This window comes from Falco naumanni, chromosome 3 (genome assembly GCF_017639655.2).
Source record: "Falco naumanni isolate bFalNau1 chromosome 3, bFalNau1.pat, whole genome shotgun sequence".
Taxonomy (NCBI): Eukaryota; Metazoa; Chordata; class Aves; order Falconiformes; family Falconidae; genus Falco; species Falco naumanni.
The window spans coordinates 95,763,386-95,790,777 of record NC_054056.1 but is presented as its reverse complement, the minus strand read 5'-3'; the positions used below and the strand labels follow the sequence as shown (position 1 = coordinate 95,790,777).

The window sequence follows — 27,392 nt, the reverse complement described above, 5'->3', positions numbered from 1 at the left end:
CAGTCAATATCAAATGTTAAGCAGTTCTGTAAGCAGGGAAAAAAGTTTGGTTTTGAGAACAAGTCAATAAAAATCATAAAGTAGAAATCACAATAGTGAAAATATTAACTAAATAAAGTTTAAAATTATACATACTTTATCAGATCATAACAAACAAATGAAGCATTTTACAATGTTGCATTACACCAACCTTGAAAACAGGATTGTGTTACACCTAAGAAAATTCTCAGTGAATGCTTATCATGAGTGCTGTCCAGATAGTCATATTTTTTTTATGGGAATTAGTATTTATATATGCAAGCCAAAGATTTATGAACTGATTAGTAGTTCTGGCACCATAGTGTAAGTATCAAACTTCAGATAACTTAATGAAGAGGTTTTTCACAGAATGATGTAATTTGAAATTCATTCTCTTTCAAGAACCCCCCAGCCTAAAATGCATATATGCAACACTCTGGAACAGTATGTCCATACTATACATTATACTGTCTTTCTAAATTATCCACAATAATCCATCATTGTCGTTTTATGCTGATTAAGCATATTTAATATTGAAGCAACCATATTGACATAAAATCAGAGAAGTATAGATCTGAATGAACCCACCTTGAGTATTTTCTCTATGTAAAATATTATTTTTACAACTTTATCCTCAATATTTGAAATATATCAGATTATTTTTATAACAAACAATATGTCAACACATAGCACTACAATACTCACTTAAGACAAAATTATGTAAAACACTATGAAGTTTTTCTATCTGTAATCCCTAAGAATATGATGCAAAGTCAAATATGGTTGTTCAAGTTTTCCAGCTTGAATACATTTCTTAACAGTCTTGAGGAAGGCAAAGAGGAGCAAAAGAAAAGAGTATGATGAGACAATCTGATTATTTTTTTCTGTAATATATCATAAAAGATGCAATAAACACACTGTACTGGTTGCCCACACCAGCAAAACAGGCGCACACAGGCATCTTCCCCACAAATATGATTTAATGTGCTATAAATTAAAAATAGTTTTTTAGAATCAGCCCTGATTATTACAAAGGACATTTGGAGACCTCTGGGGGGAAAAAAATCACCCAAACCAAAACAGGAGCTCAGATGTCCTCTACACAGCTGTTTTAGAAGGTCTAAGCTAATCAGGTGACTGCAGGAAAAACTAGGAATAGTGGCCATTGTGCAGTTACAGCTTTCCAAACATAGGCTTTAAGCCTTATTGCTTCTGCCTACCAAAGTATCAGAATAGGTATATTACTGGTTTTAACTCTGGGTGATACTTCTGAATATTTGATTTGGGGCTTTCTCACTGTTTCCATTAGAACATGTTTAAATAGCTAAAAAAAATTTGTAACTGAACAAAAATGAGGTCTGATACTATTAAGACAACCATGCTTATGTTTGCCATGCTGGTGAGTAAGTGCTGAGTGATTGCATAGAAGAGTTTATCATAGCAAGATGGTTTACACATACCCTTGTCTGAAGCCTACACCAAGGAGAGAAAATAACATCTACTGTTCAGTCCATATCCTTCTTTTGAGCATGTAATTGTAAAGCACCCTAAAAAATGAAATGTGGTAATTAAAAACCTAAAAACCCAAATGTGTGTTAAGCTGGTCTCGCTGAGCTGAACACAGATACTGGAAAAGTCAAGGTCAGAACTGAGAGAGGAATTTTGCCTTTAGGACTCTGTCGAAGTCCCGTGACCACAATGTCCTGTTTCCTTTTCTGAATGAACCATTCCAAACTTTGTAATTTTGTGGGTAAACACTGGTACCCAGTTTGTCACTCACATGTCACATTAAATTTTTTACTCTCAGCAAAAGCTAGTTCTTTTGAATGGAAGTACAATGGTTCCTGGTGATTACGTTCTTGTTGGTTTAATTGTATTATTCCAACTTCTGTGCTATGATGTTGTAAGAAAGCATAAATAAAACAGTTTTCAAAGGGGAAGGAGGAAAATGTATTTTGAAAATCAAAATATTTTCTTCAATGATAGGCTAAACACAGGATACATCACTGGAACCAACTGAAACCTGCCAATTTAAGAAATAAAGTCACTAGCATCTCACCAGGTTTTTGCATCTAACTGCTGGACTACAGCTTTGCATGTTAAATAGCACTATGTTGTGTATATAGTTCAATATATTAACACATCCGTCCTTCAGTTGTTCAAGCCAGTGTTACTATGCAGTATTCCGCATGCAATAATCTTAGCTGAATTAATGAGAAAAACACAACAAAGAACAAAATAGTTGTGGAACGATTACATGTCCCTTTTGATTCTCACCCATCTGTTTCCAAAACCAGACATTGTTTCCTAGTCCTTTGCAATTACCAGGGTGTTATATTGCCTTTATGACCAAACTACAGTGGAGACAGCTGAAAAGTGCAAAGCTTTCTGCCAGCCTCTGCAGGTCCCTTGGTGCATGAAACTACAAGAAACAATGTATTGTAATGCAGATGTTCATTGATTCCCTGCAGGATTTCACAGACTAGGAGTCCTTCACTGTGTGACCTACAGGGATTTGTACTTTACATAATATCCACTATATAGCGTATCATGTCCAAAGTGAGGTACATAGTGAATCTGATCATTCGTCCCTTGCACAAGCCTTTCCCAGCTATCAACTTTTTTTCAGAGAACAAGAAGTCTTTTGTGCCTGAAACGTAAATGCTAATCAAAATAAAATACGTTTCTAATATGTACCACCTTTCATTCAGAGTATAATGCCTTTTACAAGTCAGGCCAATGTTCCTGCCTTATGCTGGACATACACAAATACAAAAGAATTTTGAAAGATACCGGATAAATTTCAAGGCTACCTAGTCTGGAAACTTGCTCACTTGCAGATTAAGATGCTTTCCAAAGAACAATTTACACCTAATACACTGAAAATGAAACGCCTTGCAATGCCAAGTAAATATTTCACAAGTGGTCAAATAAAGGATCAGGAGTAGTAAATGAATACGATCAAACAAACAAGGTTTTAGATAGTTTCATTTTTCTGAAGCATTTTGACTAGGATAAAAATGAAGTTGTACTATTGAAAATATTCTGAAAGGCTGTTGTTTAAATAAAATTAAAGTTCTTCAAATGCGAAGTGTACATACAAGAAAAGGTTACTTCTAAACTAGGCTCATTTCTATACCAAGTGATTTTTAAATTAAATTCACATATATTTGTTAACTGTGTGAAACAGTGACAAGGAAATGGCATATCAACTGACAAAACAGTAGAAATGCTTGACAAGGGCTCCAGTATTCAGTGATGAACTCTCTGCTTTTTGATATTTCAAGTTGCAAGTCAAGTACGGTAATGCTAATCTCGAAGTTTACAGAATCTTACTGTATTTGCACCTTGAATCATGAAAGGGATGCTACAGAAGTCACCATAACAAGTGAAATCAAGACAGGAAATATCTCTTAGTTTTCAAAATGTAGTACTGCCTATTCACATTATTTTAGGGGAATCGTATTATGCCTCAATTTTCTTTTAAAGCTTTGGTGATCACTATTTCTGGTTAATAGGCATCATTTCACTGTCAGGTGTGACCATAAATTAAAATTATCCCCATTACTTGATTTTTGCTATTACATGTGCTCAGTAGGTCATGCAGCAGCCTGTTTCCCACAAAAGTCAACAGTGCACATGGGTAAGATGACAGCAAAGGTTTGCTTGTTACTTCTATGTTAGATGACACAGCCACTCTCACTTTCTCATCTTTCAGGCCCATACAGGGAGCAGCCCACCAACAAGATCAATTGCCTTGAAGAACAGGCAATTTCTTTATGAAGTATGTCTGTTAAAGATAAAAAAGGGTTAATTACATGCAACAAAACCCAGTTCTGGGCACTGTGGCCAAATATGGCCATATTTATGTGCTGAAAAGCTCAAAGTTCAAAAAAGTTCAAAGACTTCCTGAGCCTTTGAACAGGTGACTGCACACAAACTACCTCTGGAGAATGCTCCCTGCCAGACTTTAATTCCTGCATCTTGGGATCTGCTTGGGAAGAGTGTCAGCTAGCTTCAACCAAAATCAAGCCAGGAACCATTTTAACACTTCACAAGAATACACTACTCAGCTTCCACCACTACTGAACTTACTAACACATGTGTAGTCTATTTTTCCTTAGAGTTCTCAGCTCTACATCTTTTCATTATGAGACAGAAATGTGTTCAGCACGAAAGAGCAGAGAGGTAAGGCCCTGAGAAAAGTCTGCAGGAGGAAGCAGCTGCTACAGCCAGCAGAATAATCCATCAATCACAGTTCATCAGGGTAAGATGGATAGCCTGGTGCTTCTACAAATAGTCCCAAGTTATACATTAAGAATGACTTCTAAAATATTGTATATATAAATATCAACTCTTACAATAATTTGATGATGTAAGAATCTCAGCCTATCTTACAAAAAAAAAAATAGCGCAGGTGTGCAAACCTCAAGAATTCACGCTTTTAGCAGACATTTGGCAGCGAGTCTCAAAAATATATGGATGAAATCTGCAAGTTATAGATGCTAACTAGACCACAAAGATCAAACAATTTGAATATAGTGCAAGAGTACTTGGGGAACATTGGTTTTAGTCAATGAGACCTAAATGGAATGATGCCCCGCAGAGTTCTGCAGATCAAGTTTTAGATAAGCAACACATCTGGGCTATGCATGGGAAAGGACTGGAAACGTTACAGTTCTTAAGACTTGGATTCATTCTATATACAAGACTGAAAATTATTTTAGACCCTGCATTTAATACATAGGTGTGTTAACCTCTTAGAACAGCTCCAGTATCAGAATCCAAACCGTGAAAACAGTGGTCCACTAGCATTTACTTCACCTACCTTAATAGTATTCAAGTGTTGAAACAAGACCTGCAGTGCAAGGGTTAACTTGATGACTAATATGCCCTTACTTTTGCTATTCTGTGTTCATATGGCCTTCTGCTAATTCCAAACTAGTGATGGAGACTGGATCAAGATCCGCAGAAATCCTCCCTTGCTCCTCCAAGGTCCCCTCCCAACCCCCAATATGGGAGTCCAGCTCTCTGCTTTTAATCCAATATCCACTTCACTAAAGATTTATTTAGACTGCCTGTTGTTTCATAAAGGGCTCCAAAAGTCTGTAGTGATTTTTGACACTTTGTTAAAATGTTTCTATGACCCCCACACACCCCCTCCTCACATACCACACCACCACCCAGCCTCATTTTCATATGGATACAAAGCATCAGGATAAAATGATGGTTCATTATAGTGGTACAGAGCTCTTATCTTCATCCGGCAAGAGTCATTTCCTTCCAAAGATTGAAATGCAAATGTGAAAATTAATGATAACTGCATTATCTGATAGCAGAGATAATACCGATTCACTGTCAGAGTAACACACAGTCGTTCTATGATTTCCTCTGCTTCTTCACAATATTCTTCTTACTGTCAGACTATATCTATGGTTAACTATGTTTCATGGATTTTTGTTAATTTACATCAAATAGCATTTCCAAGATCTTATATCTACCACATTTCCCCAATCAAAAAAGAAACAAAATCAGGACAGTAATCTCCAAGTCCTTCTTTGGACTGGTTTAAAAAGAAAGAAAGAAAAAAAAGAGAGGGGGAAAAAAAAAAAAAAAAAGGAAAGAAAAAGTAGTAAAAAGGGGGGGAGGGGGGGAAAGACTATCATTAAAGTCTGTTCCCATCTAGCAGTGGCCTACCAACGATTCCAATCTATATTACACAGTTTTGCTTTGTAACCCAAACTGTTTATAGTATTACTTAAATAAAGCAGACTAAACCCAACAAGCAATATTTACAGTGATTCTTATGAATGGTTACAGGAAATCTATTCAGAAAAGCTGTTCAAGGTACCTTTTTATAGTGGGTAAAAATGTGAACCTGGTATTTCAGATGTTCACTAGAACCTTTCTGATCCACATCTTGCTAAATCAATACACCAAATTCAAATGAAAGCCTGTTGCACTTCCGCTTTTATTAAACATGAATAGCTGCATAGCTCAGTATATCATTATTTTAAAGTACTATTTAATTTTCAGTTTACTATTTTTCTAAAACTTTCTGATACATTTTAAGAAAAACTCCAACCTGTAATAGTAATTAAAAGAAACTATACTGCACTGTATTTAACTATCCTTCATAATTTTTTCAACGGTTCTCTGATATATGTGTATGAGAGATGATGGGTCTTCTGAGCTGTAACATAAGTTGTGACTTGATCCTGCTTTACTATTATCTGTAGCAGAAGTTCTGTTGATTTACTGGAGGTAGAATTTTACACATGGGAAACTTTCACTTTATGTAGAGATTAATGTAAACAATACATAAGAAATTACCATAAACTGACAAGAGTTTTAGGTCTTATTTTCCACCGCATTTTTTTATTTTATTTTATTTTGGAGATGTAGACAAATTACATCTTTTCAGTTTCTAAGAAAAATTCAGCTACTTTTCAAAAGAACTACTGAGACTAATTTTCAGGACTATCCAATTCACAAAATCAGCATGTTCTGCCAGAAACCTGTGCTTCTTTATGGCTCTGAAATTAAGAGCACACACAGGGAATAAGGATAATCTAGTTGACAGTCTACTGCATGTGAGTTAAGAGAGAGATCCAGTTCCTCCTTAGGACCATGATCTTCTGACTGACATTAATTTCACATTTGTAGATGCCCTATACTGAGCTCCACAACTGCTAACACAGAGAATATTTCCCTGTCTTAAAAGGCAGATCTTCACCAATGGCCAAAACACTCACTTGTTATCGGATCTCTGTGGGAAGAAAGTCAGCTGAGCTCATAGGATGGATAGCGTAGTAGGTTTTGAAAATCTTTTTGGCTTAGTCAGAACTAGAAAATTGTGTCCCATCTGTCTACAATGAAAGAACTTTCCCTTACATACAACTCACAGAATAGGTATGGAGTGTCTTCTACTCTATTGTTTTATTCCATCATTACCAAATAAGAGCACAGAACTTAAAAGAACACAGAGAAGTTATCATTCTTAACATAGCTTGAGTACACAAGTACTGGAGAAATAAAAATTGGGAGTTGCTTATGTGGAGGACTGCTAGTACTTATTCACTATAAATGCATCCAAATGGTATGGTATTTATAAAACTAATATAGAGTATATCCATTTATCCATTCTATTTTAATTGCAAGGAATTATCATGGTCAACCAGTCCAACTTCTGCCCTGATGGAATCTAAACCATTTAAAAAGTCCAGTGTGTACCACAGAACTGGATCATATTCTCTAGCAAAGTATCTCATCCTGAATGTAAATATTTCTAACGACAGACAAATGACTTTTCATAAAATCTTACAATAATTAACTTTTAAAGCACTAAAATCTGTTCTTTGTGTCTGAAATTGTGGAGCTTCAATGTCCATTTAATCTTTTGATACTTTTGCTAGAAAAAGGTGCCCATTGTTATCAGATTTTTACTCTGAATTTAAAGTAGTTTGTAATCAGGTTGTCCTTTAATATTTTCTTTGATAAAATAAATAGGAAAAGGACCGAGACTTTTTCATAATACCAGCCCTTTCAACATTCTAGTGGCTCTTCTCTAAATCTGTTTCAAATTTTAACATCATTCTTGACGTGTGAATGCAGGAGACAGAATCCCGTTTCAGCATCAAACAAGACTGCTAACCAGACAAGCAAGGTAATTTGAGAACCTAAACATGCTTTAGCTACAGCTGTATCTTTTAGGCTCAATTCTGCTTCAGAAATTCCTAAAACTTTTTCTGACACACTGCTTTCTGTAGTAAAACTTCTATTACCTTCTTGTAAGCACATGACTTAATATTTAATTACATTGAAATTGAAATTTTGCTGCAGCTAATGTGTCAAGCTATTCAGATCTGGCAATAGCAATACCCAATCATTACTTTATTTTCTTTGGATTATAAACATATTGCAAAGAACTAATATACTTTAGCTCACTGTTACATATTAAGTTGGTTTTATAAGACATATTTTATCCACAAACCTGCACAGATTGGCGCTCTTACTAATCCCCCTTTAGTAAAAGGGTCTTACATCACTTATCCCATCATTTCCAATGGGACCACTGCCATGTGGACAAACCTGTCATTATCTATAACAACCTTGATTTACTGTTGTTCAACACGATTTTTTCCTCTATTATTCTAGAATTTCTGCATCATCTCAAACCCTTTTGAAAGCTGCAGTCAGATGATTGGGACAGTTGGTCACCTAGCTCCTAAAAAAGTTAAATTAAACTAAATTTTAATATCAAATGTTTAAAAATTTAAATTAACTAGGATTTAGCAGGTTTAACAAATTGATCGTCTGTTAATGGTTCAGAAGTACAGCCATTACAGACCAACTGGTTTTCAAGCACAAATATGTTATAAGCAGACTAGAAATATTTAAATTCCTCTGCCTTTTTTCCTGTTCCTTGTAACTATTAGGAGTCCTGACTTGTAAAACAGATCAATACCAATTTTCTAATGATTTTTTTCTCACAGCATTTTAAAATGTCATCTGATTTTTATCTTTTATTAATCTTGTTATTAATGAAGCTACTGATAGATTTTTAGTTACATTTTTCTTTTTTTCTTTTAGCCATTTAGAACATTTAGATGTTCCTAGCATCTGGTTACATCCACTGCCTTCCTATTCATTTTAAACTTGGATTTTTCTGTATTTTTTAATTCTCTTCTAGGTAAAGTCAACATTGCCTTCACTTTTATTATAGCTTTTTGGGAAATCTAAAAAACAGTTTTTAAACATTTCCAAGTTATAATGCATACTTTTTCATTCAAGTCTTTTCTCCTTTTTGATAGTTAATATTTGCTGTTTCTTAAAATTAGAAGTACAGTGGACTGAACTTGTATTCACCAATACAAGCATGACCATTGGATGATAAACAAGTCCTCATTTCTAATTCTGTGAACAATTTTTCTTTATCTCACAAGATGGCATATAATATATGATTTCCTTATATTGAGTTCAACAATACTTTAGTTGAGGGGCCTGGTATCTGAAATTTTAAGAAAGTTCAGGTATGAAAACATGGAACCTCTAGGATATTTCATTCACAGTTCCCCAAGGTTTTTGGTCTTACATAAAAGAGACATCCAGCAAAAAAATGGAATGATCCTATTCTCTCATATGATGGATGGTCTGTAGAAGACATCCAGGAAATCTGCCTTTTGTTCATTACATGTTAAAATACTGATCATTGGCCTTACATGTACTGATATCCTAGCAATAATACAAATCCTACAGAACTATACACATCTACATGTATCAGGGCATCCACCTGATAACAAACAGTTTATTTAAGGCTGTAAAATGACCTTTGCTTCCACATTTAAAAAACAAGTCTTGTCATTAAAAAATTGTTTAAGCCCAGTCTTGCTTTGCAGACTCTTTCTATTCCTTGGACTTAGGCTATAAAGGAAAAAGGATCAGTCTTTTACCGTGTGTCTATATATAGTCTGTTGACCTCAGTTTCCATTGTTTCAGAGTAGTCCTCTTATTAAAAAGAATTTTTAAAAAGTGAGGACAAAGCAAATGAAAACTAAGGATAGTTTAAAAAACATTCAGGTAACACTCAAAGTGACTACACAGAGCAGGCATTATCTCTTCAATTCCCTGATGGTCCGTGGAGGTCACAAGACTGCGATCTGAAAGACTGCTTCAGCAGAAACTCTTTGAAGCTACAGCACTTTTCGCTTTAGATTTTTCTTCATAGAAATATTCTAATTACAAAGGCTTGGGAATGCATGCAAACCATTTAACAATGCAAATTTTCAAACAAAATAAAACTCTAATTAATGCCGGAAGCTTAATTTTGACTCATCCATAAGTACGTTGTTGCTAATGAATAACTCACAGAACTTCAGTGCCTGGCGAGTACTGGCTCTGAAAAAAACAGTATATTCCCTTGGTGATAAAAAAAGAAAAAAAAATTAAAATAACAAAACAGCTCTACTATTTATATGAATCCTTGAGTTGACACAGTTCATTTTATCAGTTGACAGCAACTTGGATCATGCAGAACACAGTCATTGTTGGATTCTGAGAGCGCTCCATCTCAGTAAGGAGACCAGAGACAGACCAGATAACAAAGAATGTATGGTCATCTGCTCTTTGAGGTAGCACCTCTGCTACAAGTTAGTAAAGTTGCTGAAGAAAAGTTTTTAATGGTTGTTCCTGCTGTGCTAAAATATGTTGCTAAATAAGCAAAGTATTTAATGCTTTGTTTTACTTGAAAGATCTGAAAAAAGTTATCTTTGTACTGCATGGTCAAAAATTATATTCTGTTGACTGTTTCTTTTTCTGTATCAATAAATAACCAAATTCATTTCAGAAAGCATGCATGATGCAAAGCATGGCAGGAGGCATATAATAATTCCTTACTTCATACGTATTATGCCCTTGTAAAGAACCGATATTTAAATAAAATAAAGCTGCTATTTCATTTTAGTGGTCATCAGTTTTCTGAAGTCAAAAGGAAGTTCTCCACATTCAGCTTTGATTTCCATCTTATGTCAAAGCACTGATAAATATTACAAGAAATATACGCATCTTACTGGTTAGCTGATCTTTCTTCCCCAACAAAATATACTCCTTTACTCCATACTGTCATAAAACTTTTGTATAAGACAGCTCATCTAAAAAGCAGTAACAGCCCATAAAATGCATATTCAACTATGTTGAAACACATTAAAAAACTAAAAAGTGACAAAAAATCACCAATTTCAGATATAGATTATTTATAATGAAATTAAAAACAAGTCATATCACTGAACAGCCTTTAAGTCTACTATGAAGCCAGAAAAAGCCATTATGTTACATCTAAATGTACCTTTTGTATTATTTTAAATGTACTGTAGTGTATTATAATACTAAATCTTGTTTTCATATGACACCATAGTGCTTTATATACAATATCAGGTTATTTCTGTATTATCATTAAAAACATTTTAAACCACATCCTGATAATTATATATACTACACCTGCATTTTTGTTTGCATTATATTTTCCAGCTGCTGGTTTCAGAAAATTACCATTAGTTTTGTTCTTCTCTTCATGAAGAGCCTACAGTAATTTGCAAAATCAAGCAAGGATGAAAATATGATTGAAATATACAAATTTTTCTAATGAAGCATTATTATTGCATTATAAATTATTGATAGAACACTTCTGGAACTCTTTTCTGATGTGCTCATCCTGTTTAGGGAAAACTTCCGTAAGAGATAGAGCTATTCTGAGAGTATGTTTGGCTTCAGATACATGATTTCCAACAGCACTATTAAAATACAGTCAATAGATTTTTAAGGCCCATTCCAAAGTCCATACCCATGAAAACATTGCATTGAATTCAACTGTAGAGCTGCCTGAGAAATACAATTTACTCCATTGTTTTAGGTACTTCTATGGTACAACAGAGGGTTTAAATATTTATATTAAACAGACACTTGGGGAGTATTCCCATATTGACATCACAACTTACATCTTAGCAACATTATGCTTACATCATCTTCACTGTGCATAACAGAAAATGTTACCATGAATTACTGTTTTAATGTGAAGTTCTAACACTTCATTGACTGCAATGTAAGAGTCTCTCTTTCAACTGAAATCAATGACCAAGTGTGCTAAATGATTTCTATCAGGCTAAAACAGGTAAACAAAGCCCTTGAAAATGTCAGTAGATACCATACCTATTTGTTAAGCTCATCATGTCACTAAATGTTGGCACAAAGCTTGAGAAGAGACACGGGTATTTTGTAGGTCTTCTGGCCTCAGAAAACAGAGCTGAAAAGCTTCTACCTCAATACAACCATGTAACTATGAATTTTAATAACTGATGAATTTTAATCCTAAAATTTTAATCAGCAAGAACATTTTACTTTGTATCAAGCAGGTACATAAGGCATTTTATGTTGAACAATTGATAAAATGGTACAGCCAAAACCATTTTTTACTCAAGAACTTTGTCTTAGTACTTATCCACCAATATCCTGGACTTCAAAGTATGATAAAAGAAACAGTCCATTAAAAATCAGTGCAAAGCATAACACATCTACTAAAATAGCAATAACAAAAAATATTGGAATCTAATTTAGGAAATTTCTCTTGGCTTTCAGTTGTTTTTTCCTACCTGGCCCATCCCAATCTTCAGTCTCCACAGCAAGCTGCCCTGGTTTCTCTGACCTTGCATCACCATCAGATTCTGCTGCCTCCTGGATGGTTTCTTCATTGCCTGAAAAAACAAAGAAATACAGTATTGACATATTTCGATAGTGACTTTTAGGCAGAGCTCCTAGAATATCCAAACTGCTTACATGCATAAGTGAAAACATATTAACATCTATAAACAAAGATAAAATAATAAAAAAATAAATTATTAGGCATGTAAACATCTGTGAGTTCCCAGTGATTCAAACAAGGCCTGAATATCCAAGTATCTTCCAGTTCTCTTAAGAGACAAATCTTGGAAATCAGTGTTTACACCATATGCTTAAAGAACAAAATCACAACTTGCACCTACTTCTGTAAAACAACACACAAACAGTCATTAAGTTTGTATGCACAAATGGGAGAAAGAAATCAGCCTCTTATTCCCCAGGAACATATGTTTTCAGTTATGTGTTTTCTTGAAGTGACATCTAATGGTTTCTTATACATTGCAGATTAATGACAGTACAAAAATATGGTCCACTAAACATTCTGTCTTTTCAGGCAACTAGTGAAGAGCTACTTGGTATTATCTCAGCATTTATGGGATTTGGCCCTTAAGGGTCAGAATTTCCCAGCAAGTCCCTATCATATTTTTCTCCCTATCAAGCTTTATTTACAGAAATGCAACATTTCTGATGAATTTTAGAGTTCTTGCCATCCAGAAGTACCCGAGATCGTCTCTTTTCCTTCACTATACTCACTATACACTATACAAGCACTACAAAACTGTATATAGGACACATGGAAAACGATGACAAGTTTACTTTTTTAGAGATGACAATTCAATTTCTATTTGAAGAACTCCGTGTTGAAAGTCCAGTTATTCCAGTTAAACAAAGGTTCTAGGCTAGCTCCATGCAAAAAGACTGTGAAATAGCCGCTACAAAAAATTACATTGAGAGGTTTAGGTATTAACACAAAATACTCTGGCCACAGTAATGTGTGAAATCTCTGTTGACTTATCCAGGACAGTACTTTATTGCATTTGTAGATTTTTTTTTACTACTAATCAAACCAAGAAATTCTTGCATAGAATGACTCTATGAAGAATGGAAGAAAAAATCAAGTGTACACAATTAACTACATCAGTCAAATAGGACTGAATTATGATTTAATTTTGTTTAGCAATTGTGAAGCAAATTTTAGAAAACTGTCCCACAGAAAAGTGGCAGCACTAAAAAAGAAATGCTGTGTATTTTAGATTCTGAAAATCAGACTGTTGGTTGATTTGACATCAGGAGAGCAAGGAGCAAAAAGCACAATTAAGCAGTAACTTGTAATTTTTTCCCCACTCATGATAACAAAAGCTTTTATTAGAAACATAGGTAAAGAAATGTGATTACAACAAGCCATGCCAGATTCCCATATGTTATCACTGGAGCTATATTTATACCAGATAAGATTGTGACCCAGAGTTTTCAAGTACATGATTATATACAAACACTATAAAGCATTAACTTCATGTGCACATGTAATGTCTTGTAATAACACATTCTTCCTTGCCTTCATAAAACAGTTTTTCAAATCCTAAGTATAAGAACCTGGTAAACTACTTCTCACACAAAGACAATATTATATTCACTCCAGATTTCAATAACAAAAATATAGTTTGGTGTACTCGTAGTACTAAAAATATAGCCCAGTGTATTCATTGGCACTTAAAGCTAAAAGACAACACAAATAGCTAGTATAATTTTTCTGTTAAGCACACTGTATAATTTTAACCCAGGCATTTGAAGTTCATATGTTTCAGTTCAATGTGAAGTTACCTTTCAGAAAACAGTCCTAAATACTCACATTCTGAAAAAGGTATCAAGATTCTTGTAAGTAGTTTTAGTAATTGTTTGGTTTTAAACAACCACCCTATTTTGAACTAGCATTTGTGTAGTCGCTTTTTAGTAATGAAAGAGAACTCTGCATTTTTTGGGGTGGATTGAAGAACCTATCAGGTATTATTTTTTTCATATGTCTACCTTCGTAGCTACTTACAGCTGCAACAAATTGCTCTTTACTGGAGAGACACAAAGGACATTTTTTTTTGTGTTCAAACCTGGCAAGATCAACCCGAGTTTTCTCCCAGATGTTAGAAAGCACTTCACAGCAAGGGCCATTCTGATTATGAGTCTAACTCAAGCTGTATAATAACCACAGAAAGCTCTTAAAATGTTCTTTGCATGGAATTTTTGTACTAAAGAAAATGTTCTTCTTCCACTGTGAACAATAGATCTCTATAGACTAAATCAGAACAACAACAAAAATATTAGAAATAAGAATTCTTTTCTATAGAGCTCAAGCACGGGAAATTTTAGCTCCAAAATATAAAAGAATGTCCAGGTTATAATATAGGCAAACCTGGTGTTTGCATGTAAATCTGAGCATTCTTTCAATCAATGCAACCAATCAGAATACCAAACAAACAAAATAATTAGAACTGAAAGAGGAAGAGAAATTTATGTGAAAACATTGGGCTGAAGGGCAAATAAAGGACAGAATTACAGCTAAGGTATACAACCTGCAGCACACATTAATTAAGTATTTGGGAGATGAGGAAAGATCTGAAAATGTATGTTAGCAGATGGCTTAACTTTTCATTAACTTGCTTTTTCAGTGTTTCATGAAGTATGGTGTTCTGTGTTTTTCATAATCAAGTTTTCATGAATTAATGCATGTCCTGTGCTAAGACAGTAGAACTAAATGTGTAAAATTTACATTAAGGAAAACTTTGGTTCGCATCTAGAAGTGTTTTAGATTATTTTCATCAATATTTTCTATTATTCACCAACTACCAAGTCCATGCATTATACACCTGAAATACCACAACAGTGATTTCTCCTGTTCCCTCGTACTACTATCCTTCCATACTGAAGCAAACTTCATCATTTCAAACTTCAAACAATCACTGTGGATTTCAGAATCCATCAATGAAGCAAGTCTATCCCAGGTTCCGCTAAGTCAGGTGGAAATGCACAACCAAGTCAATCCACCTGGTGCTGGAGACACTGCAACTTTAACAAGCCAAAAGGAGGCTTAGCACAAGAGCTAATAACAAAACACATCTCTCAAGCTTTTTTTCTTTTCTTTCCTTTACTTAATGCTACTTTAGCAGCTAACATCTGTTTAGCACAAAGGAGTTTATTTCCTTACAGAATTTATTTTCTTTCCATAGATTACTCTTTTTGTTCATTCACTAATTGTCTCAATAATACTATTTTTTAATATTTATATTTTTCTACAAATTTTTAAATTGATTAAATTTTTCCTCAATTTACAGGTGTAGATGTTTAATTGGATCCAGGACATTATTTTTTTCTTCCTTTCAAGAAAAATCTAGTGCTTTTTGCCTTATACATACCACTCACATTGCTGCTAACCTGTTGATTCCTATCTAATCCTATTATTTTGGTTTTTTCTCATGCTTGTTTCTTCACTGTGCTGCTCAGTTACATTTTGTATTTAATTTAAAGGAGAAATAACTTTTTAGCATCAACACTAAAGTAATATAGAAGCATTGGCAATGATAAACACTCTGAAATGAAGAAAAACCTGCTTCTGTTTAAGTTTCTCCTTCTGGCTACTAAGATCAGTAAGTGAATTCTGTCCTTTAAAAGAACATTATTGCATGAAAAAAAGACTCGTATGAGCAAGAATCTATAATATCGTATACTACATTCAGTCATGAGTCAATTAAGCCTACTGGACTTTCAGCTATTTCTCGATATTTGGTATTAAAGATACACTTTGAGCAGAATTCATCTTCTCTAACCATAGATGTCTGAAAGGTAAGCTAGTCCAGACTACTTGTGTAGGTAGGCGCTCCTGTAGACAGGGACGAGAGAAACCTCCACAGTGACCCATCCTATTCAAGGATGCCCGAGATATGGGACCCCTCTTGGTGTCTCAGGCAGTTGAAATGAATCATTTTTTGAAACACACAGCTTAGACTAGGAACCTATCTTTAGCCAGCTAAGGTTAAGTGAAACAAATCTCTGCCTTTACGTTGAAGTGCTGAATACACAGAATACTGCTTAACTAAGAGGAAAAAAAGAAGTCTTATTCAAACAACTTCAATACCGTAATATGAATAGAATTTTCATCTTGACCTTACAATTTCTTAACAGCATTAACTGTTTCTGTTGCTCTTCAAAAACAGTTCAAAGATTTTTAATGTGCTTTCTAATATCCTAGTGTTTATGCAATAGATAACATGGTAAACCACTGTAATTCAAGGTGGCACAGTTGGTCAAGGAATCTGAAGACCGTAAATCAGACATATTACCAGAAACATGAGAGGGAGAACTCTAACATCTGAGAAGACTGACAAGTAGGAAGAGAGAGACCTGAATATTAACAAGTAATTCACTTTAATCTTTTTAACAAATTAGAGAGTTCCCAATTTGTACTTAATCAGCTTGTACCACAAGTAGTATCGTATTTTAAAGAAGCACATGGGTTAGCAGTTCTTCTCAACCCTACTGTTTTAATCCATGTTGTTCCTATTAGTATTAGGCTCTTACAGAAAGTCTCATACAATGTAACTATTGAACTTTCTTGACTAGGAATGTTATGGCAGCCGTTAGTCATCCTATAATGTATTTTTCAATCAGCTAAATCAGCAAAGTATTTTTAACAATGAACAGTTCAGAACTGACAGATCTACTTTCTTGTTCACAACTGCTTATCACAGCATAGATATCATATATGTTTGCCAGGTGCTTCCTATAGTTAGGATACCTTCACAGAAGCCGTTCACAGAAGATAAGGTCATAAAAGAGATGAAAAATGTGCAAGCTTCATACACTCATGGTTTTATCATCAGACAAAATAGCTTTGGGTGAAGGACTGTACCCGTCACAAACAGCACACAGCAGTTTCTATTAGAGTGAGAGAACATTAAAAGTTTGAAATTCAGTTTGTGTTCATTCTTCTTGGCAGCATAAATGTAAACTTAAATGGTTAACATCCTAATACAGCTGTTCAGAGTGAAACATCAATTCTCAATTATAATAAATCAATTCAGAAATAAATTGTTACGAAGCCTGTAGCACTTTGTACTGGCAAAAGAGAAAACAGATGTGATGCAGAGACTTGAGGAGTCACACACTGTAGACTTTAATTCAGCAAGAAACATAACCTTATGTGCATTAACAGGCCAGCGTGACTGGTTGTGAAGGGGCAGGCTTTCTTGGGAACATGGGGGAAGGGGCCCTCCCATTCTTTCTGCCACAGCCTGCAGTGGTGGTAATTCCAGAACCAACCAAAGAAGGATTCTGAGACTGTGAACTAGATGGCAGAGCTTCAGAAACTACAAATTAGAGTTCAAAAATTGTCTTTTGTTATTTGCTTTACCACAATGCCTATGACCAGTAACACAGCTTACACACACTGATAATCTTGCTCTTGAATCCTAAGAAACACACTGTAAGCTGAGAATCATTGCCAGGAACTTCTCTTCAGAAGCAACACTCTTGTAACTTAGAAACAAACCACACACAACTTAAAATACAAATTAATGTACTTAATTCATTCAAAGTAACTTTATGGCAGCACACACTACTCTTAAGAATAACAATGACATCCAAAAGACCTTAACTGTCCTTCTCGTTGATGACCTCTTTTTTAAAGGATTATATGTATGTATTTAACAAGTCAAAGTGTCTGATTTTAATGGCAATGCAAGTTTTCAGCAGATATAAAATATTCTGAGTATAAAATACATTTAAACAATGCAAAAAATATCTTTAAATAAGCTTTCGGTATGGAAATAAAATTCTGATAATAAAGATACTAAATAAATTGGGAGGGATATTTCCATACCTTGCCATATTTGGCATCTGCTGTGAGGACAAGGTAAACAACTACAGTGGCTACTATGCCATGCAAACGAGTTTATTTTATAGCCTTGGCAGGACAGAGACACAGAGAAAGAGATCTGGTGCTACCACTACCAGACTCTGCTATTTCTTCATCTGATGTACATCAGAAATAATTTCTGTCAAGTCCACCAATGTCAACTGAGGCACCCTACCCTACAAACACAGTAAGTCTCAGCAAAGTCTGGCCTCAGATGATTGATTTTCAAACATACCTGAAAAAAACCAGCACTTGTACACGTTGATCCACTGCATTTTATTTCAAATTATATTAATCATCTCAATGCTTTGCTTCTTTGCAAGCAATTATTGTTTTCTTTCATGCTGATTAACAATCATAATTTCTCCTGGGATAAATCTCATTTGAAATAACTGTATGTTTCTTTTGTTGCCCTTAGCACTCTTAAAATTATTTATCCAGCAAATGTCAGAAATAACACACTGTTTCTTATCTTAACTTTTAGGAAAGGTCTATGAATAACCATATGTCACTGAGTACCTATGTGTGTACAAGCTGTTAACTCTCCAAAATAACAGTATGGAAACTATTTTGGTTCATATTAAAATCACTACTTTGTTTAATGAAACGACATCTTGACACAATGACATTTCAGCATAGTGATCACGTTAAAAACCAGTGTCAATTATTTCTAACCATTTCAGCTACAGCACTTTTCTCCTGGGATAAGACACCGCTGTGCAGCAAGTTCAGCTAGACTGAGTCTGGCCTTCCTCTTTCTCTAAATGTTTGATATGTTCTCATTATTTCACTGTTTGCTTTTGAAGTTCTTTCAAGACAAGGATCACTCATTCAAATGTATTTCCTGCAGAACAGTGAAAATGTTCTCTAAATCATATCCCAGACTTTCTTTCTATTAATGAGTTTTACATTATCCTAATTTTTAGGGAGCAACTCTTGTGGCACCAGTACTACAAATGAGTATCACTCAGACATACTGGCTACCCAAAAGCTTCTACAGATTTAAAGGAAAAAAAGAAAAACATCTTGCATCTTTTCAATCTTTTCCAATTAAAACCTCAAATACAAGAGCTCTAAAAGACATACTCAAGTACCAACATTGGGTTCAAAATTACATAGCTCTAGGCACTTGATTAGAAAAGCAGCAGCTGCACATTTTAAAAGGTATTTAGATGCCCCAAACAAAGACTGTTGCTTAGTATAATTTTCAAAAATTATCTGAATGGAAATCAACAATCCATGAGATTTTGAAACCCCTTCCAGTGGAAAAGAGAGATAACTTCAGAGACACTCTAGCAAGTTTCAAGCTCTAAATTGGAACACCCTTATGCAAGTTCACATTTTGTTCATATCCTGTTTTCGTGTGATTTCCACACACTGCTACAAAGCAAGCAGCAATATATAGCTGTTCTTACAAAGCAAAATTTTAATTTACCTTTTTTTAAACAGTTTGATGCTTTTATTAGAAATAATCAACACTCCAAGTACTTTAATATCCAAAGCAGCTGATCCCCTGTCATTGGAGGTATGCTTCTACATACCTGCTATATTATACATGGTTTCAAAAACAGTCTAGACTTCTATCAGTCAAACCCAAGAAAAAGACTTAGTAGTCATAAATAAAGGCTTCATTTTCTCTTATCCACAAGCATCTATCCAGCAATATCTGTCTTATCAATATTTATCCAACAATGCCATAAATGTGGCATTTGCTTCATTTATTTTTTCTGATCCATTGAGAGTTAAATTATGGCAAATATCCCCACTGCTGACACATAGTACACAGCCTGTGAGCAGCTCCACTTTTTGGACCCAGTTTGACAACCATTTTTCAGCGACTGCCTCAGAACTTTTCAAAAGTATTCAGAATGTTTGTGTCAAGAACACCAAGTTAGATGAAAAAAGGCAAAATAGACCTTCATTATTAACAAAATCAGTAACAGATGTGTAGTATATATGAACTAAGAACACGTGGTGAAATTTGTCATGTATGCATTTCCTATTTTAAAGAAGATTACCCTTATTAATTTGCAATTCATTTTATGTCAAATTTGAGCTCAAATTTAAGTCAATCCAAGTTCAAGTTTTGTGACTTTCTAGAAAGGGGACATTACACTACTTGTTGTAACAAAATAATCCCTTTCCTCATAGCTGTGATAGAATTCACAATTTCATTGTTCTTAAGAAAACCAAAATGTGCTGACTGAAAAGGCTGGAGTTGCTTTGATAAACTGCTTAAAGCTGAATAAGCTGTTTAAGTGTTTCTCTCACTTTATAATTCTATACGGTTAAAATAATGTTTTATATTTGGATCAATGTATTTACTTCTTGAAACATAGCTTGCTAGTTTCTTTTTGAGATACATTTTCCTGTTTGATGACCAATTATTTAATTTCTTGATTAAAAGAAGGGCTTTCTAGTCTAACTTAGGTAAGATTTTTATCTCACTACCATTGATGTTAATACTGGCATGGATTTCAGTTGGACTGAAAATATCGCCCAAGACGTTTACATATGGGTTAATAGAAATCAGTATAGGATACACAATCCTGCACTTGTTATTCTGGAAGCCTTTCCATGCTCTCAAGATAATTGTGAAAAAAATCACCCCAGCCTTTTCAGATATCTCCTTTCTCTTCTAGCAAGAAAACAGGTGGTCCTCTGAGCTTCAGTACCAGGAAAAAATTGGAAAGCATGAGTGGTAAAGCAGAAAGCAAATGCTGATATTTGGAAGAAAAGAGTCTTCTGCCAGGATCCAACCTAATTATGACTTAGCACCCTTTGAAGGTTATTATCAGAGAATCCCTTCCTTTCTTTGTCGATTTTCAGCATCTGACAAAAAGTACAGAAGATGTACAGGATTCAGCTGTTTCAGCTGAATGAGATACAGATAAAGGTATGGGAACTCTCATTCTCAGCATGAGAATGCAACACAACACAGGTTCACAAAGATGCACACAATTCAGTAAGAGGTAACTACTGTGTTTTTGGAAGGAGTAGCACTGTGAGTTCTTATGCAGATTCTTATTATCCTAGGAGATGAAAATACATCAACCCACGTACATGCTCTCTCCTGTCTCTGCCTACAAAAAGAATTAACATGTCCTTCATTTACTCAGAAAGTCTACATAAAGAAAATATAATGTATTAAATTAATTTTTTAAAAAATAAAGGAATATGAGTTCCAGAACAGAAGTATTGCCAGGGAAAGATAATGTCAAGCGCAGGGAGGGGGGGGTGTCTGGTGCCAAGCAAGCCGAGGGCTGTGCAATCACCTCTATCAGTGCTCTATCAGTGTCTACACTCCAGCCAAATCCAGAGAAAACAAGGAGTCAAAGATTCAGGTCAATAAGCTTATAGGCGATTTGCACAAACAGCTCCTCCAGCAAGGTAAAAAACAAAGTCATATTGGCTTTTCTTTTTTATTCCTTCTCTTTGAACTCCCTGGTCCAAACACACCCTGGAAATGTCAGTGTTATATGCAAGAATTTAAAGAGCTGAGCTTCTTAATCCCGTTAAGAAATAAGAACAAAGTTGCCTGTAAAGATCTCCTTATTGAGCTCAAAGTGATTATGGTATAGCTGCCTTATGCTGATCCTGCTTCCACTTGCTATAGCAAAAGAGATAGAAATTTGTAATGAAATCCATTACTGAAAAGGAAAGAAACATTATTGATTAAAAGGTTTCTGGTTTAAAAAAAAAAAAAAAGAGGTATAAATCTACTTTTTGAACCAGAAACAGAAAATAGCAAGCATATTGTTAGTCATTACGTGCCTAACATGAAAGAAGCAAAGAATATTTACACAGATGCACACAGGCATACACACACAAAGTCATACTCCAGAGGAAAAAGGGACACAGAAATCATTTTCAGGGTGTTAAGAGTTTGGCTGGTATTATAGATGGTAACATGATAGCTTTGCACATAAAGTATGAAGGGGAAGATTAACACACAGAAGAATTTAGCTTTGTATATGCTTTTTCTTATATGGAGAATCACACTGCAGCTGCTTCCCTGAATCTCAAGCCTGGCTGCACAATCAGGTCACATGGTTTAACATAACAAATTCCAGTCCTAAGCTAGTCTGCCAGGCTAGTGACAAAATACTGCACATGAGCAGAAAACTTGGATCAGGTTCTGAACTCATTGCCTCCTGCCCCAGCAGAATATAAGAATATGGCAGAAGGTACACACTCAGTATGCAGAAGCCCATATATTCCCTGAGTTCTATTGTTGCTGACTTAGAACTGTATATGAGTTTCAGAACCACTGGCTTCCCCTTATCCCCCTCTCCTTCCACAAATAAAGATAAGGAATGTATTGGGAACTGCAAACACACATCAACACTCTGATTTGCTACAGGCATACGTAGCAGTTTGTGCTACAGATCCTAAAAGCACTGCATCATGAAACAGTCAATCTTCATCACACCTTATGTCTCTATCCCCTGTATCTTCCTATGTCACCAACTGAAACACAAGCTTTGCTGTGGGAAACACAAGCTATTTGCTTTCTAATCTGCCACCATTTGGTTAAGGCCACTGAATCTTCCACTGAGGACTGGTGCCAGTGCTGCCTTGGAATGGAGTAATTACTGGAAGCCTACAGCATAAGGAACAAGCACAATAGCCATGCTACAAGCAAAGAACAGGAGAATTCAAAAAAATTGTCCTGGCAAGCATGGCAGCAAAAATGGATATGTCTTCTTCAATTATCAGATATGTACATTCCTCCGTTTGCCTCTTCTGGAAACAGTCTCACATTCTCTCTCTTGATTATAATCCTTCCTCCATTTCCTTCTCTTGCCTCTTCTCTAAACACAGCTACTTAACTATCTACTAATCTCAAGTGATGTCTCATTGCTCAAGATAACTTTTCCTTTGAAAGTTAATCCCTCATTGAACAATTCTGCTAAGAAGGTCACAAAGAACTGTAATTTGTTTAGCCAGTTCCCTCCCTTACGAAGTAGGCAAGGCTCCTATTCTCCTTGCTGTTTAAAGAGAGGAAGAGGTCTCACCTCCATATGAAGATGCCAAACCTTCTAAGTAACAGAAAATTATTTTGGTTTTATTTTCCTGTGGGTATCTAGGCAGTATGACAGCAATCAGAGACTAAAAAGCCAATGATAAACTATTTCACAGCCCAAATGAACTTTTGCTTCTCAGCCCATCACCTCCCACTTCTTGGCTTTTGTATTGTCCTGCTTTTTGTGTCTCCTTCTTGTATCTGCCCTCCTGCTTTTATTAGCCCCACCACACCTCCAGCTCACTTCTTGTCTCTGTTAGCATCACCTTATTTTCTTATTCTTACCTATAAAAGACAAAAGTTAATCTGTATGTACTCCCCTAGGTTCCATAGCAGGCTTTCAGCCATCTAGTCTATCATTCTTCTGCATGGGAGACAGGCTACTTTCTCCTTATTTAGGCTATCTAAATAATGGCACTTAACTAATAAATCTTCTAGATCTGAATCTAATTTGAATTAATCTTAATCTGGTACAGACTCTGATTCCAGTTACCCCCTATGTGAACACTAAAAAAAATCTTTGACAACGAAGGTTCCAGACTAATACAGACTTTGCGTAAACAGCATCATCAGATATCTTCTTTACCTGCAGTGTGGAAATTCGTAGTAACTAAGCTACAAACTGACAAAATGCAATGCATTATCACCAAGGCTACCTCCTACCTCATTTTTACTTTCTACTGTAAAGACTGAGACCAGTACAGCTTTGTAGTGGAAGATCACTATAACTGTGTTGTTATTATTGCTGTTTCCAAAATATTCCCTTTCCCCTAATCTCTGTCATAATTGCAACCAAATCAAGCTTCTGCCATCGATTCCCAGGCTCTTCTAAAATACTCATTCTTGGATGGGAAACTTCATCCAAAAGGTTAAAAATTCACAGTTGCAAGCTTAAACCCATCCCTGATAAACAGCAGATTGCTAATTTCCATTTTTGCTTTTAATATTTACATGGTTAAACGATTGTTCACTTCTTCACTTTTGAGTGTACATGAAGACTACATAGGAATAATTATTCACATGTAGCAAAGTTAATTGTGGTTTTGTGGTGTTGCAAAAGTGGGGGGAAAGGCAGAATTTTCCAGATTCTTTGTTGTAAAAGCCATTAATGAGCAAAAGAAGGGAAAAATAATAGCCAAAAGTCATAATTTTGAAAACAGAGAAGTTGTAAAATGACATGCAGCTCCATCAATGTGATTAATTTGCTTCACACTTTGCAGAGACTTTTGCCTTTGCCTTCTAATTCTGGCAACTATTCTGCTGAATCAATCTCACAAACCCAAATTAATAAGGTGGGAATGACAAGTATGGCTTTATAAAGGTTAGCTGTTTGCAATTTAGACAGTAAGAGACTGCTCTTTGCTTATAATACAATCAGGCATATTTTGACAGGAAAATCTCTTCAGTCAAAAAGCCAAAGTTATCAAGTTGTGAACCTCTACGTCCTCTACTTCCATTCATTTGAATGAATTGTGAGTTCAGTAAATTTTTGCCTTCAGTGCCCAGTTCGCATAGTTACAAGACTCTGGTTTTTAGGTGATGCCTGATTTACATAACTGGGGAAGTATGAAAAACACCATGAGTGAAGCCTCACAAACACCTCCTCCCCAACAGTTGTGCTGTTTGTTGCCCACGTCTCTTAATTCCTTCAGGAACCCCAACTACTCATTTGTCCTCTTGTTCTGGGTAAGCTAGGAAAAAAACCCAGGGGAAGGAAATGGGGAGCCAGGACAGATGAATATTTATATCCAATAAATTCCCCTTACTTTCTAGAACCTTTAATGGTCCATGTTAGCAAGAGGAGAAGGTAGAGACAACATAAAGAATTCCTATGCCAATTCTGGTATTTTCTGGGAAAAGGAAACATGTTGCATGAGAATACACAGATCTACACTTATTTTTCCCCTCCTTTGGAGATATCTGTGGTTTACAAGCTGCCAATACTGTCAAAGAAAAAAAAAATAATCAGAAAGTCAGGCCCTTAAAACAGAAATTAGAATGCATTTGTTTGCTCTCTAACCTATTTGGTACATATTTAATTTTTAAGCTTTTATCCATGATGTTAACCAAAAATATTTTTACAAAAAACAAAAGCATATTTCTCATACCATCTTTTAATTTCAATACTGAAAACTACAAAGCAAAAGAAGGGTTATGAATGATTAAAAGATTCATGACAAAAATCATGAGAATTAGCCTCACTTTTAGCATTTATTATATAATACAATCACAAACCCTTTCACTAAGAAAAGGGCACAAAAGGCATTTATTTCCTTTCCAGATTAGTTTTGTCTTCTTTGGTTTTATCCTCAGAAAAAAAAAAAAACCATACGTGGCCTCATGCTAACACTTCAGAAGTGACACTGAAGAAGGAGGACATTCAAAAGAAGTTGAGACATTAATAAAAAACAATGTATTTCTAGTCTTCTAGTCTCCCATTCCATCCTTTTCCAGGGATATTCTCAACTTACTTCAAAGTGGGACTTTCTGTCACACAGCCTCAGTTGGAAGTAGATTAGGGGTTTTATGTGCCCCTTCATCCTCAGAAATTTCCTTTTCAACTTTTCTTCTGCAGCAGTTGCAGTGGACAGGTTTAAGAATCTCTAATAACTACAACATATTTGGAAAAAAGAACTGCTGGGAAGTCAAAAGTATTCAGCTTGAAGAATCAGCAGATGCCCTTAATAAAACATATGATAATCAAGACTCAGATTTAAATGTATTCCAATTTAATTCCTTATCTTGTTTAACGTAATGGCCTGGATTCAGTGTTTTCCCTGAAAAATGTGTTCATTAAAGGGAAGTGCCAAGATAACTTGAAATTCAACATGACTTTGCAATATTGATTGCTATAAACGAACAAAAATAATCATGTATTTTCCCGAATTTTGCCCAGAACAGTAGTATTTCTATTGGTGGGCCCTGGAAAAGCAGCAAGACGTACAGAGAAATAACTAAATAAAACTGGTATGAACTGATAGCAGTGCATAGTCTTCCGTTGCTGACAGAAGGAACTCAAGAGACACTAGTATAACAATTATGTAAATACTGGTTTAAATAATTATTTAGTAATGCCAGTAACAGGAACAGTACTTTTTTTCAGCTAAGGAACATGGTGTCTGAGATGCATATGAAGAAGTCAACGCACAGTAACTGTAGGATTTGTTTACAGAACAGTTATAATAGCACTTAACTCCCCCTGTTTGTAAAGCATTTCCATTCATAATCCGGTGTCTCTTCTTTCATAGTAAGATTTATAGCAGCTAAACTGTAAACTACTGACTAGACTGTTTTGATAATTTATGATGGCTTACTAAGTATCAAGAACCTGTAGCGCAAAAAGTATATTATTTTTTCAAAAGTTTGTAAGCTACGTAGAGGACATTTAGAAAATACATTTTCATGCCTTCCCCACTGATGACTGGACACTGTAGGAAAGACTAATATTCTGTAGTCGTAACATCTGAGCCTTCAAATGGATTTATTCTACTTCGTCCATGACAGATGAAAGTAATACAAAACCAGGAGCATATCAAGCTATCATGAGAAAAGGTATGTCAATTTCTGGGAAAGAACAGATAGACAGTGAAATCATCGATATCCAAATGCCTGAGAGGGATGTGGACTAATAGAAGAACATCACCACAACAACTCCAGCTATTTGATAGGCATCCTTACCTGCAGAAGACAAACAATAAAGCAATCAAGTGGAAATCTGGCAGGAAGAAGATTAAATCAATGTTCTAAATAATAGTACATGATAGTGCATTTTTTCTGTCAGCTGAATGGGAAACAGCACAACCCTGCAGATTGAACACTGGGTAAGGGCTAAGAATGAATTGGTGTGGCTTATGCTAAGATACCTCTATCTTCAATAATTTGCAAGTAATGAATGCATCAAAAAGGCATCTGCAACTTTAAAAGTTATCCTTTCACAAATCAGTCACTAGTTTTCTACCATGCATAATCAGTTCTATAATAAGCTCTATTTTAATCCTAGAATCTACAGACACAATCTGTTTTTCTAGCAATGTTTCCTAGGCAAAGAAGTGATGAACAGACATGCTGCATTGCTAGCTTTGGATCTGATAATAATTGACTTCTGAGGCCTGTTCTCTACAGTTAAATATGTAGAAAGTAACATTCTTGGAGGACCACATTAAAGGCAAGATGATTCACCTCCCTGAGAAGTACATCTTCCAACACATTTAAATATTAATTTACCAGACTTAACTCCACAAGTAACTCATTTTCCTATTTTTAATCTCCTATATT

The 27,392-nt window shown here is 35.1% G+C and overlaps 1 protein-coding gene across 3 annotated transcripts in view; it reads right to left on the bottom strand.

The window, feature by feature from the left end:
• The window catches only part of ZFPM2 (zinc finger protein, FOG family member 2), a 321,906-nt gene that overhangs the window by 230,229 nt on the left and 64,285 nt on the right, over positions 1 to 27,392 (bottom strand). For all 3 annotated transcript variants that reach the window (XM_040588202.1, XM_040588204.1, XM_040588203.1), the window contains one exon: positions 12,162 to 12,263. In XM_040588202.1, the coding sequence (XP_040444136.1) occupies positions 12,162 to 12,263 (102 nt within the window). The remainder of the gene's footprint in view (positions 1 to 12,161; positions 12,264 to 27,392) is intronic.